Source organism: Neolamprologus brichardi, chromosome 4, assembly GCF_056152115.1.
Source record: "Neolamprologus brichardi isolate AB-2024 chromosome 4, ASM5615211v1, whole genome shotgun sequence".
NCBI lineage: Eukaryota > Metazoa > Chordata > Actinopteri > Cichliformes > Cichlidae > Neolamprologus > Neolamprologus brichardi.
The window spans coordinates 20,678,573-20,694,774 of NC_142107.1; the positions used below are offsets into that span (position 1 = coordinate 20,678,573).

The window sequence follows — 16,202 nt, forward strand, 5'->3', positions numbered from 1 at the left end:
ACAGCATCCCTGATTTCCCATTATGTAAGTGTAAGCCTTTCCACAGGCTGAGTAATCATGACTAATAAAGTGACATCATGTGCAAAAACAGCTGATTGCCAGTTTAAGTCTAATTAGGTTTGGTGTGAGAACAGGTTGCTGTAAATGTGATATGTAAATAAAGTGGGTTAGATTAGGGGTTACGTGAAGTTCAGGGTCCTTTAAGAAGCCAGTCTCTGAAGCTGAAACACATGGAAGTCTTCAGACTCTGACAGGTTATTTGAAACATCATCTAAATAACTTTCATTTCATTTGAAATCATCAGCATGTACAAACTGCAGGTGTCCCCAATTGGGCTTAAAAACTGCTTAAAAACTGAAAATTAGGCCTTAAAAACTGTTTTTTTCATCGTTGCTCTTTCCCCCACACATATAAATTTAAGATTCTTTGTCTGTCTTATGATTTGTCGGATGCTTTATATAAATCTAATAAAAGAATAGCTGCAGACGAGAAGCCTCTTATAGAATATTTAACTCTAATATCTGCAGAAATCATGAGTCAAAAAGAACAGACATGCACTGACATCAGTCACTGAAGAAAATACTGAGTCTTTTTCACACTAACTTGAACTCTGTGAGCTCTTCAGACATACTGCATTTATCTGTGTTGTTGGCAGAGATGGGCAGTAACGCGTTACTTGTAATGCGTTACTGTAATCTGATTACTTTTTTCAAGTAACGAGTAAAGTAAGGGATTACTATTGCAAAAACGGTAATTAGATTACCGTTACTTTCCCGTAGGAACGCTGCGTTACTGCGTTACTAAAACCGTGATTTTCTTGCGAGAATGTCTCATGACAGTGACGTAAGCGAGTGCGACGTGTGTGACAACAGCTGTGTGCAGATCAACAATGGATCATATATCGAGTGCGGTATGTATGAGCGTGCAGCGTTTAAAGCGTGGAAGTACTGACCTTATTTTGAGTTTGATTCCGTAAAAAGTGACAAAAACATTAGTGTCCGTTGTGCGTGGGAAGAAAACTTCTTTTTACAGCGAAAAAACCCCTAAACTTCCAAGCAAGCACCGAGTAGCTACGACGTAATGGGAAACTCACAGAGAAACTGCCGTATCCTTCCACTGACCGCTGCACACCTGCACCAGGATAACCCTCCGCCTACCCTACTCCTGCTTTACAGGTGAAAATAGAGCAAAAGGACCGCTAGTCTTTGACTTTATTTATTTTCTGCTGTGTTTTACTTGCATCTGAAAGAGTGAGTGTAAACACACACATATATATATATATATATATATATATATATATATATATGATGTGCTGGAATGTGCAGAAAATAGGTTTAAATGTTAAACTAATTCCTTCCAGTCAGAGAATGGTGCATATAATTAAAATTTTGCTTCATGCATAAAGTTAAAAGATTAAAACTAACAAAACAAGTTTTAAAAAGAGACTTTTCCATTCGATTACATTTTGTATGATGGATTATGTAGAAAAAGTAGAATTGGGCTGAAAGATCTATCACTTTATCGCCTATTCAGGTTGTAAATCATGTTTTTAAAAAGTAACTAAGTAACTAAGTAACTAAGTAATTAATTACTTTTGAAAATAAGTAATCAGTAAAGTAACGGGATTACTTTTTTGGGGAAGTAATCAGTAATTAATTACTGATTACTTTTTTCAAGTAACTTGACCAACACTGGTTGTTGGACGTGAAGTGCTTTTGATAACCAGGTGACTTCTAAGCAGCAGTGGCCTGCATCTGTTTGCCGTTGTTGGTAAGTGTGGATTGAACTCTGCATTGCACCGCTAGACGCTTTTATCATGATTCAATCCTACAAAAGATCTCATACAGTGCCCTGTGTTTCACTTTGGTTTCTGCAGCTTGTTGCAGACGGCACATGTCACAACCGACACCTCCTACTTCCACCTTCGTTTGAAACTCTCACTTCCTCCCTGTCATTTGTCATGTACTTTAACCTACAGTCTCCTCTTGTGTTCTCATTCTGGTGGCAGGGCGTTTGGTGCACTGCCAAAACTCCTTGAGCTGAATCACCCCCCACACGACTCCCAGGTAGGCCCGCATCATCTCTCTGCAATCTCAACCTCTTGAAGATATCATCTTACCTGTAATCGGCGCATTGGTTAAAGAAGGAAATAGCTGAAGCTAACCGTATGTCACTAATTTCAGTGACACATTTTGGTTTCTCATCTTCCACATGGCCTGAGTTTCTCCTATTTCAAGGCAGTGAATTGTTTCCTACTTTGTGCTGGTCAATGTTTTCCATCACAACACAGAGAGATAGTGGTCGAGACAGATTACTGACATGCATTTAGAGTCCTGATAAAATTATGGCTCACTCTGTAAAGGATTATTAAATTAGCTGCAGAGAAGCCCGAGAGGTCTTGTGATGCACATGCAGCAAAACTGTCATACGCTACCGAATCTGAGCTTAGGCGCGGCTGCAGATTTCAGGAAGTAAACTCTACAAATGGAGGTAAAGAAAGACTTATTTAGTGCTTTTCACCTGTTTCTGCGTGATGCAAAGTTCGTATAGTTTGCAGCTGCTTTGGATTGAAGTTCTGATCTCATTGCGCACGCAGACGCTTGCATTTACCGGATATGTTTCAGCTTACTTCGCCAAATATGTCATTTAAAGCATGCCTACATGCGGGGAATTAAGTAACAGCATGACTGTATGAACTGAGGAAAAGAAAGGTTTGTGGTTTTGTTACTCTCTTTGTAGGATGTGGTGTAACTGCCGCTCGGGCAGCTTCTGTACCTTTTTTAAGGACACTGCATGTGCTTTAGATGATAAAAGGCCTACTTTTTGTTTCCTTTCTGCTGTTTTTTTTTGTACATTTGCTCGCTTTTTAATATGTATGCGTTTCACACATATTAAAAAGAGAAGGAGACAGAGTGCCAGAGTACCAGTCACAGAGGAAGCAGTTGTGAAAGCTTTTGCTTCTTCCTTTTTTAGCTTTCCTCTGTTGAGTCTTTCAACGGTTTCATCAGCTTTGTGTCTGTCAGATTATTTCCGCATGAAATCAAAAAGCACCAACAAACAATATGATTTATGATGACCCATAAAATAAATCTCTCTCAACTCTGCTACAGACTTCTTGCACTTCTTGCACATTAATTTTCTCCTCTTTCCACCCTTTTCTTTTCATTCTTTCTCAGTTCACCATGTCCAGAAAGGTTGTGAGGACCAGCAAGTTCCGTCACGTCTTTGGCCAGGCTGTGAAAGCCGACCAATGCTACGATGACATCCGAATCTCCCAGATGACCTGGGACAGCAATTTCTGCACCGTTAACCCCAAGTTTGTGGCCATGATTGTAGACGCCAGCGGTGGGGGAGCCTTCATGGTGCTTCCGCTGAGCAAGGTGGGTCACAGGAATCACCAGGAAACAAAAGAACACAAATAAACCCCCCGTTTGGCTCTATACCGTTTTATATACTTCTCTTAATACTATGTTTAGGTGTGTTAACTATTACAGATGAAAGTTAGGGATTAAATGTTGTTTTAGCAGCATTCTTGCACTTTAAAATTTGAATGCTGCCAGTCACCATCACACGTTCAGCTAAATAAGGAAGTTTGATGCTGTCTTTGAGTCTGTCTACACGTCACTTGCTCTGCTGTTGAGAAGTTATCACCATATTAGGAGTTTGTTGTCAGCTCAGTGTAGGAGGACAGGATGTGGCCTCAACCCAGTTATTGTGCAGTCACTTATAGAGGGCGTTAGGTTAGGCCTTGCAGCTCTTTTATTGCATTTTATGTGCCCGAAAAAGTGCAAAATTGCAAACCTTGTGGCCGAGTTAATGGCCTGCTGAATTTGTCAGAGGCTGTGAACTCAGTGAAATGACTGTCCTGATCACCTTTGTGTTCCCTCGGGCTTGGGAAGTTCGTTCTGTGCAGGCACTGAAAATGCTTACAGTGAGGTTAGGTGTTTTTTATGTGATTGTGGTATGAAGACTGTACTTCAGGAAGATGTCGAATCTTTTTTTGTGGAGTTTTGCTCAGGTTTATCAGACAAAATCACCGAATAATGTCGCTGCTTCTTGCTGCTGCAGTTAACTGTAGAGAGATCACTGCCTCTTAGCATAAACTAGGTAATTACCATCTCATGTAACTAATTATATCATTAGAAATGACAGAGAAAGTGACCAGAATCTAAATGTCCTGGCCTTATTTTACCTGACAATTATATTGTCCCACTTTGTTTACAATCGCCTTTTTAATATCACAATCTTAAATTTACCTTGGTGAAGCCTGCAGAAATCACATTATTCATGGTCTTATCTCGCATCTAGCATGGGATTCTCAAAGGACAGAAATAAGTGCAGGGACCAGTGGGCATAAAATTGCAGAGCTGCGCTGTAGTGGAAAAAAACTCATCCTGTTTTGAGCGTGATGCTGGCATGCTTGTGTCATCCTGCTTCAGGGCCCAGTGGGGTTTTTTAAGGTTTTACCAGAATGAATGCAACTACATGGAGCTAAATGTGACTTATAATGCAAGATATAAAAATAAAAATGATGTGTAATTGTCATTTTTCTCATGACTGGGTTTCCTCTTCTTGGCCCTGATCTAATTTTTAACCCACTTACTAGAAATGAGCACTAATTGAAGGCAAAGCTGTGTAATTGGTGTCAGCTGATAAACTTCTCCTCATCTCCTCATTTTTTTTCTTGCATTAGCTTTTTGTTCTTTACGTTTTGTAGCTGCAGTGTTTTCTGCACTGCGTGCACGAGTCATAGTCAATGTCCTCCTATCCCGATGCTTGCCTCTGCAGACAGGACGTATCGACATGTCCTACCCCACTGTATGTGGCCACACGGGTCCGGTCCTGGACATCGAGTTCTGTCCTCATAACGACAACATCATTGCCAGTGGCTCTGAGGACTGCAGTGTCATGGTAAGGCAATAAAGTCTGACGCGGAATATCCCTAATGCTGTTTGTGATTTCAAAAACGAGATGTTTAAAAGTCTTTGTTGGTGAATAGATTTGGGAGATCCCAGAAGGCGGGCTCACCTCACCGCTCACGGATCCCGTTGTCAAGCTGGAAGGTCACTCCAAACGTGTTGGCATCCTGAGCTGGCACCCCACTGCCCATAATGTGCTAATGAGTGCAGGTATTATTCGCTGATCCTAAAAACACAGAAGCGTATCATGTGTAATGAGGAAGCAGACAGGGATGATCGTAACATATCGCAGATGTTTTGTTGAATGAGACTCACACCTCTGCTTAACAGGAAGTTCTCGAGCCTCCACCCTCCTTCGCTCCGCGCTCTGAACTCTGATCAGCAGCACCATGACGTTTCCGCTCACGGTTTTACACGAACTCTCTGAACCTTCAGTCTGTCAGACGCTGAAGTCACACTTTATTAATCTTTCATCTTAATTACAGACTCAGCGTTCCAGATTAAAAACGAATCACAAAAAATAAAGAAAAAGCACAGGAAGAAGGAGAATATAGATCCTTGTCCTAGAGACGGCTGGGATTGGCAGCGTGTGGTTCTAAATCTTATCCTTAAAAAGAACCCAGTGACTTCATTTTAACAGGTGTTAAGTCTGAAAATAAGTTTAGACTTGGGAATTTCTTTAAAAGTTTCGACTCCTGCTGAATCATTCAGGTGTCTTTAGAAGTAATCTCATGCCATCGTTACAAACTTAAGGTCTTATTTTGCCCAGCAGGGTGCAGCACAAGAGGTGCACAGTGCACATCATTCAGAATATTCTTGAAATATTTTCACAATCTGTAATTTAAGCTGCAATAACATTTCCAGCATATTTCACTTTAAAATTGTGTGGTGGTCTAATAAATATGCTAAGTAAGCACGTATCATAGGTCCAACTATAGTTTTTGCATTTTAGTTTCTATTTGATTTCATTTTGACTTTTTTGTTTTTAATTCAGTTTAGTTTCAGTAAATTTCCAGAGCAGATTTTTAATGTTTCAGTTCAAGTTTTGTTGTTTAAAAATCTCTAGTTTTAGTTAGTTTTAGTTGACCTTTCATCAGTTTTTGTGATAGTTTGAGTCTTTTAAGTTATTACTGTATGGGCGACATATGTCAAAGGCAAGATTTAGGAAAAGATTTAGGTTTTACAGTGAAAACACAAAACTTTTAATGCAGTTGACTCACCATCTAAAGACATCCAAAGTCTCAATATATATTATTATTATTATTTATTTATTTATTTTTACCAAACTAAAAGGTAATAAAAGAATATTTGCTAGTTTTTTAAGCCTTATTTTTGTAACTTTTCAAAATTCTCAAAATAGTTTCATTTAGTTTTATTTTTTAAAATTTGTAATTATTATTTTAGTTAACTAAACATTAAAAACATTAAACATTCAAACTGTAACATTGCTTCAGAGGAAATGATTTGTGGTCATAGTGGGCACCTAATCAGAACAGAAAAGTCAATTAATTTTGCTCCAGTGTTTCCACTGTTGCTAATATAGTTCAAATCACTTATTTATTGTTGCTCCAGCTTTTTTACCTTCTGGTAACCAAGCTGGTGTATCTATTACATAGCTGGCTAATTAAGTTCCCCTTAGGTACTGTTCCCCTTATCAGTGTTAGATATTTGAAAATATATAACTATTTCTATGCAAAAAGAGTTAACAATAGAAACTTTATGAACAAAAATACATTTATTTAGACAATTTTTGCCTGTTAGCTCTTACAAAAGCAAGTTCTCCTCTTTCACTAACAGATATTAACATTTAAAGAACACTTTAACCACCAACTATAGATGAAACAGTACAGTGACTTACACATTCGCAGTATTTGCCATTCTTTGTTTCTTCCATGTGTCTGTTTGAAAGAAAAGAAAGTTGAATCAATGTGTGTCACTGCTGCAACAATGGGTCAGTTCATTTGAAGAAAAACTTTATATGAGAAGTAGATCATCAGAAACAGTTTTTGCAATCAAACATTTCACAAATGCACATGCAAATGTTTGACCACGCGAGGCTTAGACGTGTCTCTGGTATCATAGTGTAATCCAGAGGCTTTATTTGGTGTAAAACAGCGTGTCCACTTCATTTGTGAACTTCTGTTTTCTGCATGTTCCTCTTCACTGCAAACGTGAAACTTTGAAGCTCTTGACTGTTTAAAAGTGAAAATCGAAATCAGGCTGAATTGCACATGATGCCTGTTTTTTAAAAAAGAAAAGAGAAACTCTGCATCAATCGCTTAAATTTAATTCATGAGCCTTTAATGAGACTCTTTAAGCTTTTTTTTTGTTTCATTGATGTCACCATTGTGTCCATGAAGGCTGTGATAACGTGGTGATCCTGTGGAACGTGGCTCGTGGCGACGCGGTGGTGAGGATCGACAGCGTGCACACTGACCTCATCTACAGCGCCTGCTGGAACAGTGACGGCTCCAGGATTCTCACCTCCTGCAAGGACAAGACCCTGAGGGTGCTGGACCCGCGCAAGGGCACCGTCCTCTATGTAGGTTTCCTCTGATGGGCCTTCGCTATCTCGCTCTGTCACCAGCATCACTTCAGTGTCACAGAGGAAGTCACGTTTCCTCACAAAGATCTTGAGTAACACTGGCCACACTTAGCAGAGCTGCATTAGTTATTGTTATCATTACTGATTCTCTTAAATGCTCATAAAAAAAGATTTATTGTTTGGTTTTGGTCTTTTGCTGTATGACTAAACCAGGAAACCACCAAATATAGAGTTTTTCAGTTGATTTGTTGATAATGATGATGGAAAAAGAGAAATAAAAAAATTATTTAATATTGCACTTTTATTTTGAAAAGTTTTTCTTTCTCCATATAATTTGCAATTTTCTTCCACTTTGCTACTCTGCGCCACCTCTCGCCTGCAGGAGAAGGAGAAGCCTCATGAGGGCTCCAGGCCTGTCAGGGCGGTGTTTGTGTCCGACGGGAAGATCCTCAGTACCGGCTTCAGTCGCATGAGTGAGAGGCAGGTGGCGCTGTGGGATCCGGTGAGTGTCAACAAAGCATCTTGCTTACTGAACTTTATGATTCATAATCCTTAGTCATGTCTTAAATTCCTCTGAGCACGTGGTTTGAGATCTCTGGGACATGACATGTGTATTCGTTAATGTTTGAAAATTTAAAAAAAATAAAATGTAGCACGTCTTTGGGACTTGTATTCCTAAATTCAGAGTGGGGTCCAGTTTAGTCACACTTTCCCACCTGAAATAAAGACAAATAAAAGAGTTGTAACCTTTCTCTCAGATAAGACTCTGGGCTTATCCTCAAACAGATTTGGTAAGATGACATGTGCCCCAACTTTAATATTGAGACTCTTTTCTTTTACTCAAAAAGCTGAGTTGCAGAGCACAAAACGCCTCCAGCGTCAGCTTTCCTCCTTCAGCACATGATTGTAAGAGCAGCCTGCTGTGCTGAATTGTACTCGTGAATCATTTTGACCTGTTACACAATAAGTAAAAACCCTTTTATAGTGCGAAAATCTTTACAGCTGAACCTTTATGGTGGATTCCAAACTTTAGCTGTTTGCCTTTAGGGAGCATCTCTTCGCATTTACAACACCACCGTTTCACAACAGCCAGATTACAGTATTAAGTGTTTGTGCTGAAATATTAGCCTCCATTAAATCCTCAGCTTACCTGCAGCCTGCTGGGTACATGTGATGCTAGAGTACATGTGATTAATTGCTAAATATTTCTCGATCTGATTCTCTTTTAACAGAAAAACTTCGGAGAGGCACTGACCCTGCAGGAGCTGGACACCAGCAGTGGCGTCCTCCTGCCGTTCTTTGACCCAGACACTGGCGTCGTCTACCTCTGTGGCAAGGTTCGATTTAGATGATGAAACAACAGCCTTTCTGCATCACTACCACCCACGCAGACTCAGTCAGCCCTCTTGTTGATCCTGTCATCTTCACAGGGAGACAGCAGCATCCGTTACTTCGAGGTGACAGATGAAGCTCCTTATGTCCACTACCTGTCCATGTACAGCAGCAAGGAGAGCCAGAAGGGGATGGGGTACATGCCCAAGAGGGGCCTGGAGGTCAACAAATGTGAAATCGCCAGGTAATGGCATATCTCAGTGGTTTTAGCTATGCAGGCAGCAAGGTGACCTCTTTGTGAAGACTTTATGGGCTCAGCCACTAGTTTGGGGTCATAGTGAAGAAAACATGAAGATTATGAGATCATTATAGGCCTCACAGGATTATCCAGGCTGTGCTGGATCATTATTCAGTGACCATGTGGTTTCAGTCAGTGAATCCATGCCTCACATCTGCTTTCAAAACACCAAGATGGCGAAAGCTTAAGCACTCGTAACACTTTCCAAAGCAAGTGATGACCTCACAGTGTCTGCATCCATCTTTTCTGCTTTCTCATTGTCTTAATGCAGAATGGGATGGCACCCGCAACATCAACTTGATGCTAAAAGCACTGTTAGATGAGCTCCTAGCTTACTGTTCAGCTCTTTAACATTTTGAGGGCAAAATCTTTCTTCTTCCTCCAAATTGAAGCGTATTATTTCAGCCTAATCTGACACAACGACCTAAAATACGAATTTTAATTTCAGATTCTACAAGCTGCACGAGAGGAAGTGTGAGCCTATAGTCATGACCGTGCCACGCAAGGTAAGGTTTTAGCAAATCCTAGGTTTTAGGTTCACGGTTCAAGGAAATCTGTGCGGAATTTGAACTCCGACTCTTTTTTTGTCTCTGCCTGTGCAGTCGGACCTGTTCCAGGAAGATCTGTACCCAGACACCGTCGGGCCCGAGCCCTCGGCCGAAGCTGATGAGTGGTTTGAGGGAAAAGATGCCCCGCCTAATCTGATATCCCTGAAGGACGGGTTTGTAGCTACGACTAAAGCTAAGGAGTTCAAAGTTCACAAGAGTCTCCTGAAGACCACCACTGCTTCTGCGGGGAATCAGCATGACAGCAGCGGGGTGAGTCTTTTAGATCCACAATGTTTTGCTTCTGTTTTAGCTGCAGATAATAAGTGAATGAGTTTTAGGAATTAGATTTTCCTTAATTTATATCATAACTGATTTATGAGTCTTTAAACTTTGCTTTCGGTGTCTCAGTTGCGAATTTAATTTTTGACTTTTTTGCGTGGGAGGAATCTGTCAATAATTACATTATTGGCTTCAACCGAACCTTAGACCATCAGCTAAACATGAGCCACTCCATCATTGGACTCCACCCAATCACAAGTGTGTCTCTGTCCCTCAGGAGGTTCAGTCTTTGAGGAAGGAGGTGAAGGACTTGAAAGAAGCGCTAGAGGAGCTGACCACGCGTGTGAAAGAGCTGGAGAGCAAGCATTAAGCAGCAAGAAAGCGACAAAGAGCAGAAATCACACGGGGAAGAGCGGAGCAAAAACTACAGCGAGAAAACTTTTGTTAACTTTCGATTACAGTGAGACAAAGGGAGAGATTAAGATGGTAGACGTCATGAAACTATTTTTTAGCGTAAAGCTTGAATTTGTCTATTTGGTTTGTGTGATCAATTTGAGAAAACAAGAACCATAATATATGCTTTTAGTTTGAAATAAAATTTTCTGTATTTTCAAAGTACATTTTGACCCCTTTTTTTTTCTTTCTTTTGAAGGAAACACACATGAAATGCATACGCGCACTTTATTTTGACCCAATTTTAATCATTTATACTCACCAAATGTGAAACAAAATAAAACGAGTACAAACAAACATCTCATGATTATAAATTATACTGCGGACCTTTGAGAACATATCAAGAGAGAAACACGGGCACCAGATGTTTCCTGAGGTTCACTGAGGTGCATTTGGTTAGACTTTTAAAGAAGAGATAATAAAAATATCAATAAGCAGAGCATTGATTAAACATTCAAACTGTAAAATATGAACCATCTAAAAGGCCTTTGATTATTTAATTGCTCAACAAATTAAATATATTTTATGCTATAACTGAAGCCAAAACTTTAAACTTTACAAAAATCTTGCAAATTTAATTTACTTTCATAGCTTTACATCACCAGCAGCTCTATGAATGTGAAAGTACAAACTGCAGTGAGAATTTAATATTTACATTTTTTGGGGGTTTTCCCCCCAAAAACATTCAACCGGTGTTGTCTATTTTATCACTTCCAGTCCAACTAGATCACCATTCCCTCCTTTCTGTCAAACACCAGTTCCTTTTAAAACACCACTACACGTAGTTTTTGTTTGGGGTTGTGGTGCTGTTGCTGTAATACTTGGCGTTTCCTCCTGAGTTGCCTTGCTTGGGCCTGCTGAAGCAACAGAGCAGACCTCCAGCTATGACGAGCAGCACACCTGCAGCCCAGCCTACGAAGATGCATGCTCCCAGCTCCATCCTTGGGGAAGAACTCAACAGGGGGCTGTAGAAGTCCCTCACGGTATTGTGTGCAAACCAGCTGACAGGGATGATCACCAGGATGCCGGCCAGCAGCATGCCCACCCCGGCCATCAGGCTGATCTTGGGCTTGACGTCTTCGTTTTCCACACAGGTGGTAAAGTCGGACCCGCAGAAAAGAACGAGCAGGCTGAGGCAGCAGAGCATGCCGCTGATGATGGTCAGGGCTCTGGCGGCCTGCCGGTCTGCGCCCAAATCTAGCAGGGATTCGAAGTTCTTGCACTGCTGCTGGCCAGTACTCTGCACCACACAGGTGGTCCACAGGCCCTCCTGACTTCTCTACTCACATGCAGAGAGGAAGAAATATACAATTATAGACATCATTTCATGACATGAGGCAAACTGAGCTAAGCTACATAATTAAATCTCATACACGTAGAACATTTATGAACAGTTGAACTGTAAACATTCACTTACTCAACGTCAAGTAAAATAAGCTCAATAAACAGAAACAATCCAATATTGCTTATGTTTAATTACCTCTGCTGTCACAATGTTGGATCCCGTGAAGGCCGACACTCTCCAGAGCGGGACGGCACAGCATACAACAATCCCAATCAGGCCCACGACCCCGAGGGCCACACATGCCATCTGAACCGCAGCAGATCCCATTCTATAAAAGGCAAAATGGTGTAAAGGCACAGGAGCATCACTAAAAGCTTTTCATTGTTACTTTACAGTCTATTTAATGATGTTCTCCTTCTGTCTTCGGCTTTAAAAAGCTCATTTTCTAACATCCGCTGAATGTTTCTCCAATATTTTTGCTGTGTCTGTTTTATTAATATGCTATGATAAATATATATTTTTTAAAAAAATTTAATTCACCACTTCTGATTTGCAGCACTCGTTCTGTTGGTTTAGCTGTGGAGTTGTTTTAAGTCTCCATCGCTGATTCAAAATATTACATGTGGTGCTTTAGCCTTACTGTCGGGTGGGTCCTTCCTTTGTGGTCGTGTAGGTGAGGAATCATGTAGGTGAACAATACTCTGACAGGCCCTCACAGAAAACATGGCTTTGGGGCAATGTTTTCAAAACAAATTCATGTCCTGACTGGTCCAGGAGCGCTGAATCTCCACCCAGGAGACGCTGAGCTGCCACATCTGGGCGGAGCTCTTCATACTCTGAAAATCTCTGCTTTACCTAATTGTTTGAAGGCCATTATATGAGTCACCGTCATACAAAAGAAGGTAAGAAGGTAAAGTTTGAGTCATAAATGCTGGAACAAAAAACCCTTGTTTTCATGAAAAGTGTAACATTTAAAGTTACATATTTGAGCACAAATTGGAAGAATTTTTTTAATCCACTTCAAATCAAGGGGGTGTTACAATCATTACCATCAGATAAAACAAGTAGGGGCAGTTTTTCTCGCATTCTTTAAACCTTTTTCCGTTACCCAAAATGTATCGTATTGATGATCATCATTAAATCTAGCATCCAACAACATAAAATTAGGTGAAATAACGAAAAAAGATCTCGAAGTCCAATCAGGTGTGTACAGGATTAACAGGAGGGGGCTGCACTGAGCAAAAACACCCCGTGTTTAAGTGTAACTAACTTTCAGAGCAGATTAAACCCTGAAAATAAATCTGATTTGAGTTAATCCTCATTCAGACTGATTTCTGAGTTTTATTGTGACCGCAGGTGGGACTCGTGAAATCTTTAGAAACAGAAAACAAAAAGAAAAGCGGGCCTTCTTTTTTACTCTCACAGCTGTTTATTTATTTGCACTTTTAATTTCCCCTCTTATGTCCATTATGAAAGATTATTTATTTTATTATGATTCTTATAATTTTATTTGAGTAATTATCAAATTAATCCTCAACCAACCCTTTCATCCTCGAGCCTTTTCAGATTTCAGTCTCCTTTCAGAGCTCAGGCAGTCTTTTTAAATAAAAAGTGGATAAATAGATTCCTACCTTTTTTGAAAATGGAAAAAAATTAGGTGAGATTTCAGTGGAGATTCTTCTTCTGTTTTCCTGTCTGCGTGTTGTCTCAAAGATGCTGTTTCCTGTTGTACAAGTCTTGTACAGACAACATGGGACATATATGGAGAAATGCAAAGGTGTGGGCGGGGCTGAGCACAAACATGAGAACATAGATGATGGAAGGACCACAAGACCTGGCTGGACATGCCCTGCAGCATGCTCTGTACTCACTGAAAGCTGCTGTGGAGACAAGGATCGCTTACCTAATTTGCATTAGTGGAAAAAGAGCCACTAGGAAAAAGATTATTATGTCTCAGCACCAGAAGTCATAAAGCACATACAGAGGTTTGTGGGATTGTAGTCATAACAGTGATGCTGATGCTAATTAAAATATTTTGGTTGTTGCTATTACAAATTGCCTAGAATAGAAAAGTGAGTCATCTGAATGACTCCTTTTTTTCCCTCTGCATTCCCAGTCTACACAGTTACCACCCACCTTTCCTTACCTGCATCCCCCCTCCTCTCACTTACGCACCTACCTCTGTTGAAACTCTGATGACGAGTGTACGGAGATCAGCTTTGGAAACCGAGATGGAATGGGTTTAATTTACGTAAGACCATGAGCTGGGTTTCATGGATCATGAGGACATGAAGAAATAAAAAGGAATGTGGCCTCTATTGTTGTTTGTTTTTGCCTACACAGCTGAATTTTACTGTATTTTCACAGAAACTGAACATCAGCTGTGAACTTTATATCAATGAGAATCGAGAACAAACCAAACAGAACAAGAAAAAAATGTTATTTGTTCTTTTTTAATTAGTAAATGCCTTGAATACCAACATGGGGCTTGTCCTGACCCAGTTTCATCACAGTGCTCCAGTTGTGGAAAAGGATCTTCTGCTCACATGTTCGCTGTTGTCCACTGTTGTGTTTCCCCTCTTATCTCCAGTTCAGAGCTGTCTGTGTGATGGAGCTATTCTGAAGAAGGTTTTCACTTTGTTGTTTTTCTGTTCTTTTCATTTTTGTGCCATAATTTTGACATATTTAGGGAGTCCACGCGATATTTACCTTATAAATATAAATATTTTCCAAATCACAGGCCCCTGATCTGCATCAATGTTATGCGCTTTTTAAATTTGTGTGATTTTTCCTGCATTTTTCAGACCTTCTAACTTGTTTACTTGAGGAGATATTCAGGTGAAATCTTCAGGGCCTTAAAAAACACATTGTGAAAACCTGAACCCACTCTGAGTGTCTTAATCTAAAATCAAGATCAGCATTTCTTTCCTATAACCAGCTCTGAGCGTGGGATTTATCATAGCTTCGATAGCAAAACTGCATTCATTAATGTGCATGACTCAGAGGAACAGAAGCAGTGAATACTTGATATGTTTTTGTATAATTCAATGGAGGAAAAAAGTGTTTGGGGCTAACTTTCAGAGGCCATGTCACCATGTGGGATAGGTGGCAAAACAAGGTCTTCTTCTATCTACATTTTGATGCCAGGCTCATCTTCTAGTCATCATTCCTGCTGTGTGAAAATTATGTGTTAAAGTTGCATTTATTTGACGTTTGTGCATAAAATGGAGAATCGTTGTCAAAATCTCTGCAATTTGAACAAACAGAAGGAACTGGATCACAGAGGGTCTCTGGATCAATGGATGATCTGAATATGAATATATATATATATTAATATAATATAATATATATATGAATATATATAAGAAGATGAGGATAAGCAATCACATGATTCCTTTTAAAGTTTAGCATAAGCAAGTAAAACAAAATGCCACAAACTGAACAGGCAATGAAGCCACAAACAGCAGAGAGAGCATCCACTGATCCTTAGACCTGTATATTAATATTTCTGCTTAAAAGCAGTGTTTGAAAAACATTTTAGTTTTATATTGTGACACTTGGAGTCGGTGTAAACCTAGTTTGATTGGAGTTTAAGTGTGTTTTACTCCACTGAAACTTTCATGGAGTGCTAATGAAATCATGAAGGCTCAAAATGATGGAAAAATGTGGCAAATTTCAGCCCATATGTACTTCAAAAACCTGTAAATCTTAAAATGATTTATGATTGTGACAATAGTCAAATTTAGCATGCCTTCCCTAATGAAGTGAAGATACCATGTAATTATTCTGAGAAGGTCTGAGAATGTTTTTAGTGTAAAGGAGACAAAGTAGGAGACTAACAACATAAATGTCCGCTGTATTTTTATTTGAAAGTCACATTTACAGTTGTTCTCCTCTTGCTCTCTCAAAGCAAGTGTCTTTGTGTCTTTGGTGTTGATTTTCCTCATTAAATAAGCCTCAAAGCCTCTGGACTTCTTTTATGCCTTACCAATGCTCTAAGCTGTAAGACAGACAGAACAATGACTGATGGAGAGCAATAAAATAAGATCCTCACATTTTGAATCAGACCACCAGACTGAGAAGATAACACCTCCCACCTGCCAAATGCTGATAAATTCTGCAAGCAGCCCAGTCCAACAGCCACATCACCAGGTAATCACATAATTTAAAGGTGATGCATTTTGGAAAAAACAACCTACTGACACACAACTATTAATGACAGGATGATGCACCATCAAGCTGGTTGCCACCTGACCAGAGGAAACTAGCTTGACGTCGTTGGCCTTAAAAGGAAGTCTTGTTTGGTTAGGATAAAAATTTTAAAATGATCATCTACAAGTTAACAGAATCAGGAGAAAGATATGAAACCTCTTTTAATGTCACAGATGCAAAGACACAGTGAACAAGGAATAATACTTCTAATTTTATGTGCACTGCACATTAAGAGATACATTCCAAAAACATTCACATAGGCCAAGTGAAAGACACTCGTTGCTAATTATTTCTTGTTATTTTAGCGATTAATTCAATTACGTTTTATTTT

General features: G+C 39.7%; 2 protein-coding genes across 2 annotated transcripts; one reads left to right on the forward strand and one right to left on the reverse strand.

Annotated features, from left to right (window-relative positions):
• The first annotated feature begins 1,863 nt into the window (after positions 1-1,863).
• Positions 1,864-10,631, forward strand: coro1a (coronin, actin binding protein, 1A). The gene is made up of 11 exons (XM_006803045.2): positions 1,864-2,066; positions 3,177-3,380; positions 4,789-4,911; positions 5,000-5,129; positions 7,280-7,461; positions 7,847-7,966; positions 8,697-8,801; positions 8,895-9,040; positions 9,543-9,600; positions 9,697-9,912; positions 10,199-10,631. The coding sequence occupies exons 2-11, from the start codon at positions 3,183-3,185 to the stop codon at positions 10,289-10,291; spliced, it is 1,371 nt and encodes a 456-aa protein (XP_006803108.1). The 5' UTR covers positions 1,864-2,066; positions 3,177-3,182; the 3' UTR covers positions 10,292-10,631.
• On the reverse strand, positions 10,607-13,418 carry cldni (claudin i). Its single transcript, XM_006803044.3, has 3 exons — positions 13,291-13,418; positions 11,855-11,987; positions 10,607-11,653 (listed from the first exon to the last, which is right to left on the reverse strand). Exons 1-3 carry the CDS (start codon positions 13,416-13,418, stop codon positions 11,150-11,152), a joined length of 765 nt encoding a protein of 254 aa, XP_006803107.2. The 3' UTR covers positions 10,607-11,149.
• Positions 13,419-16,202: the final 2,784 nt, after the last annotated feature.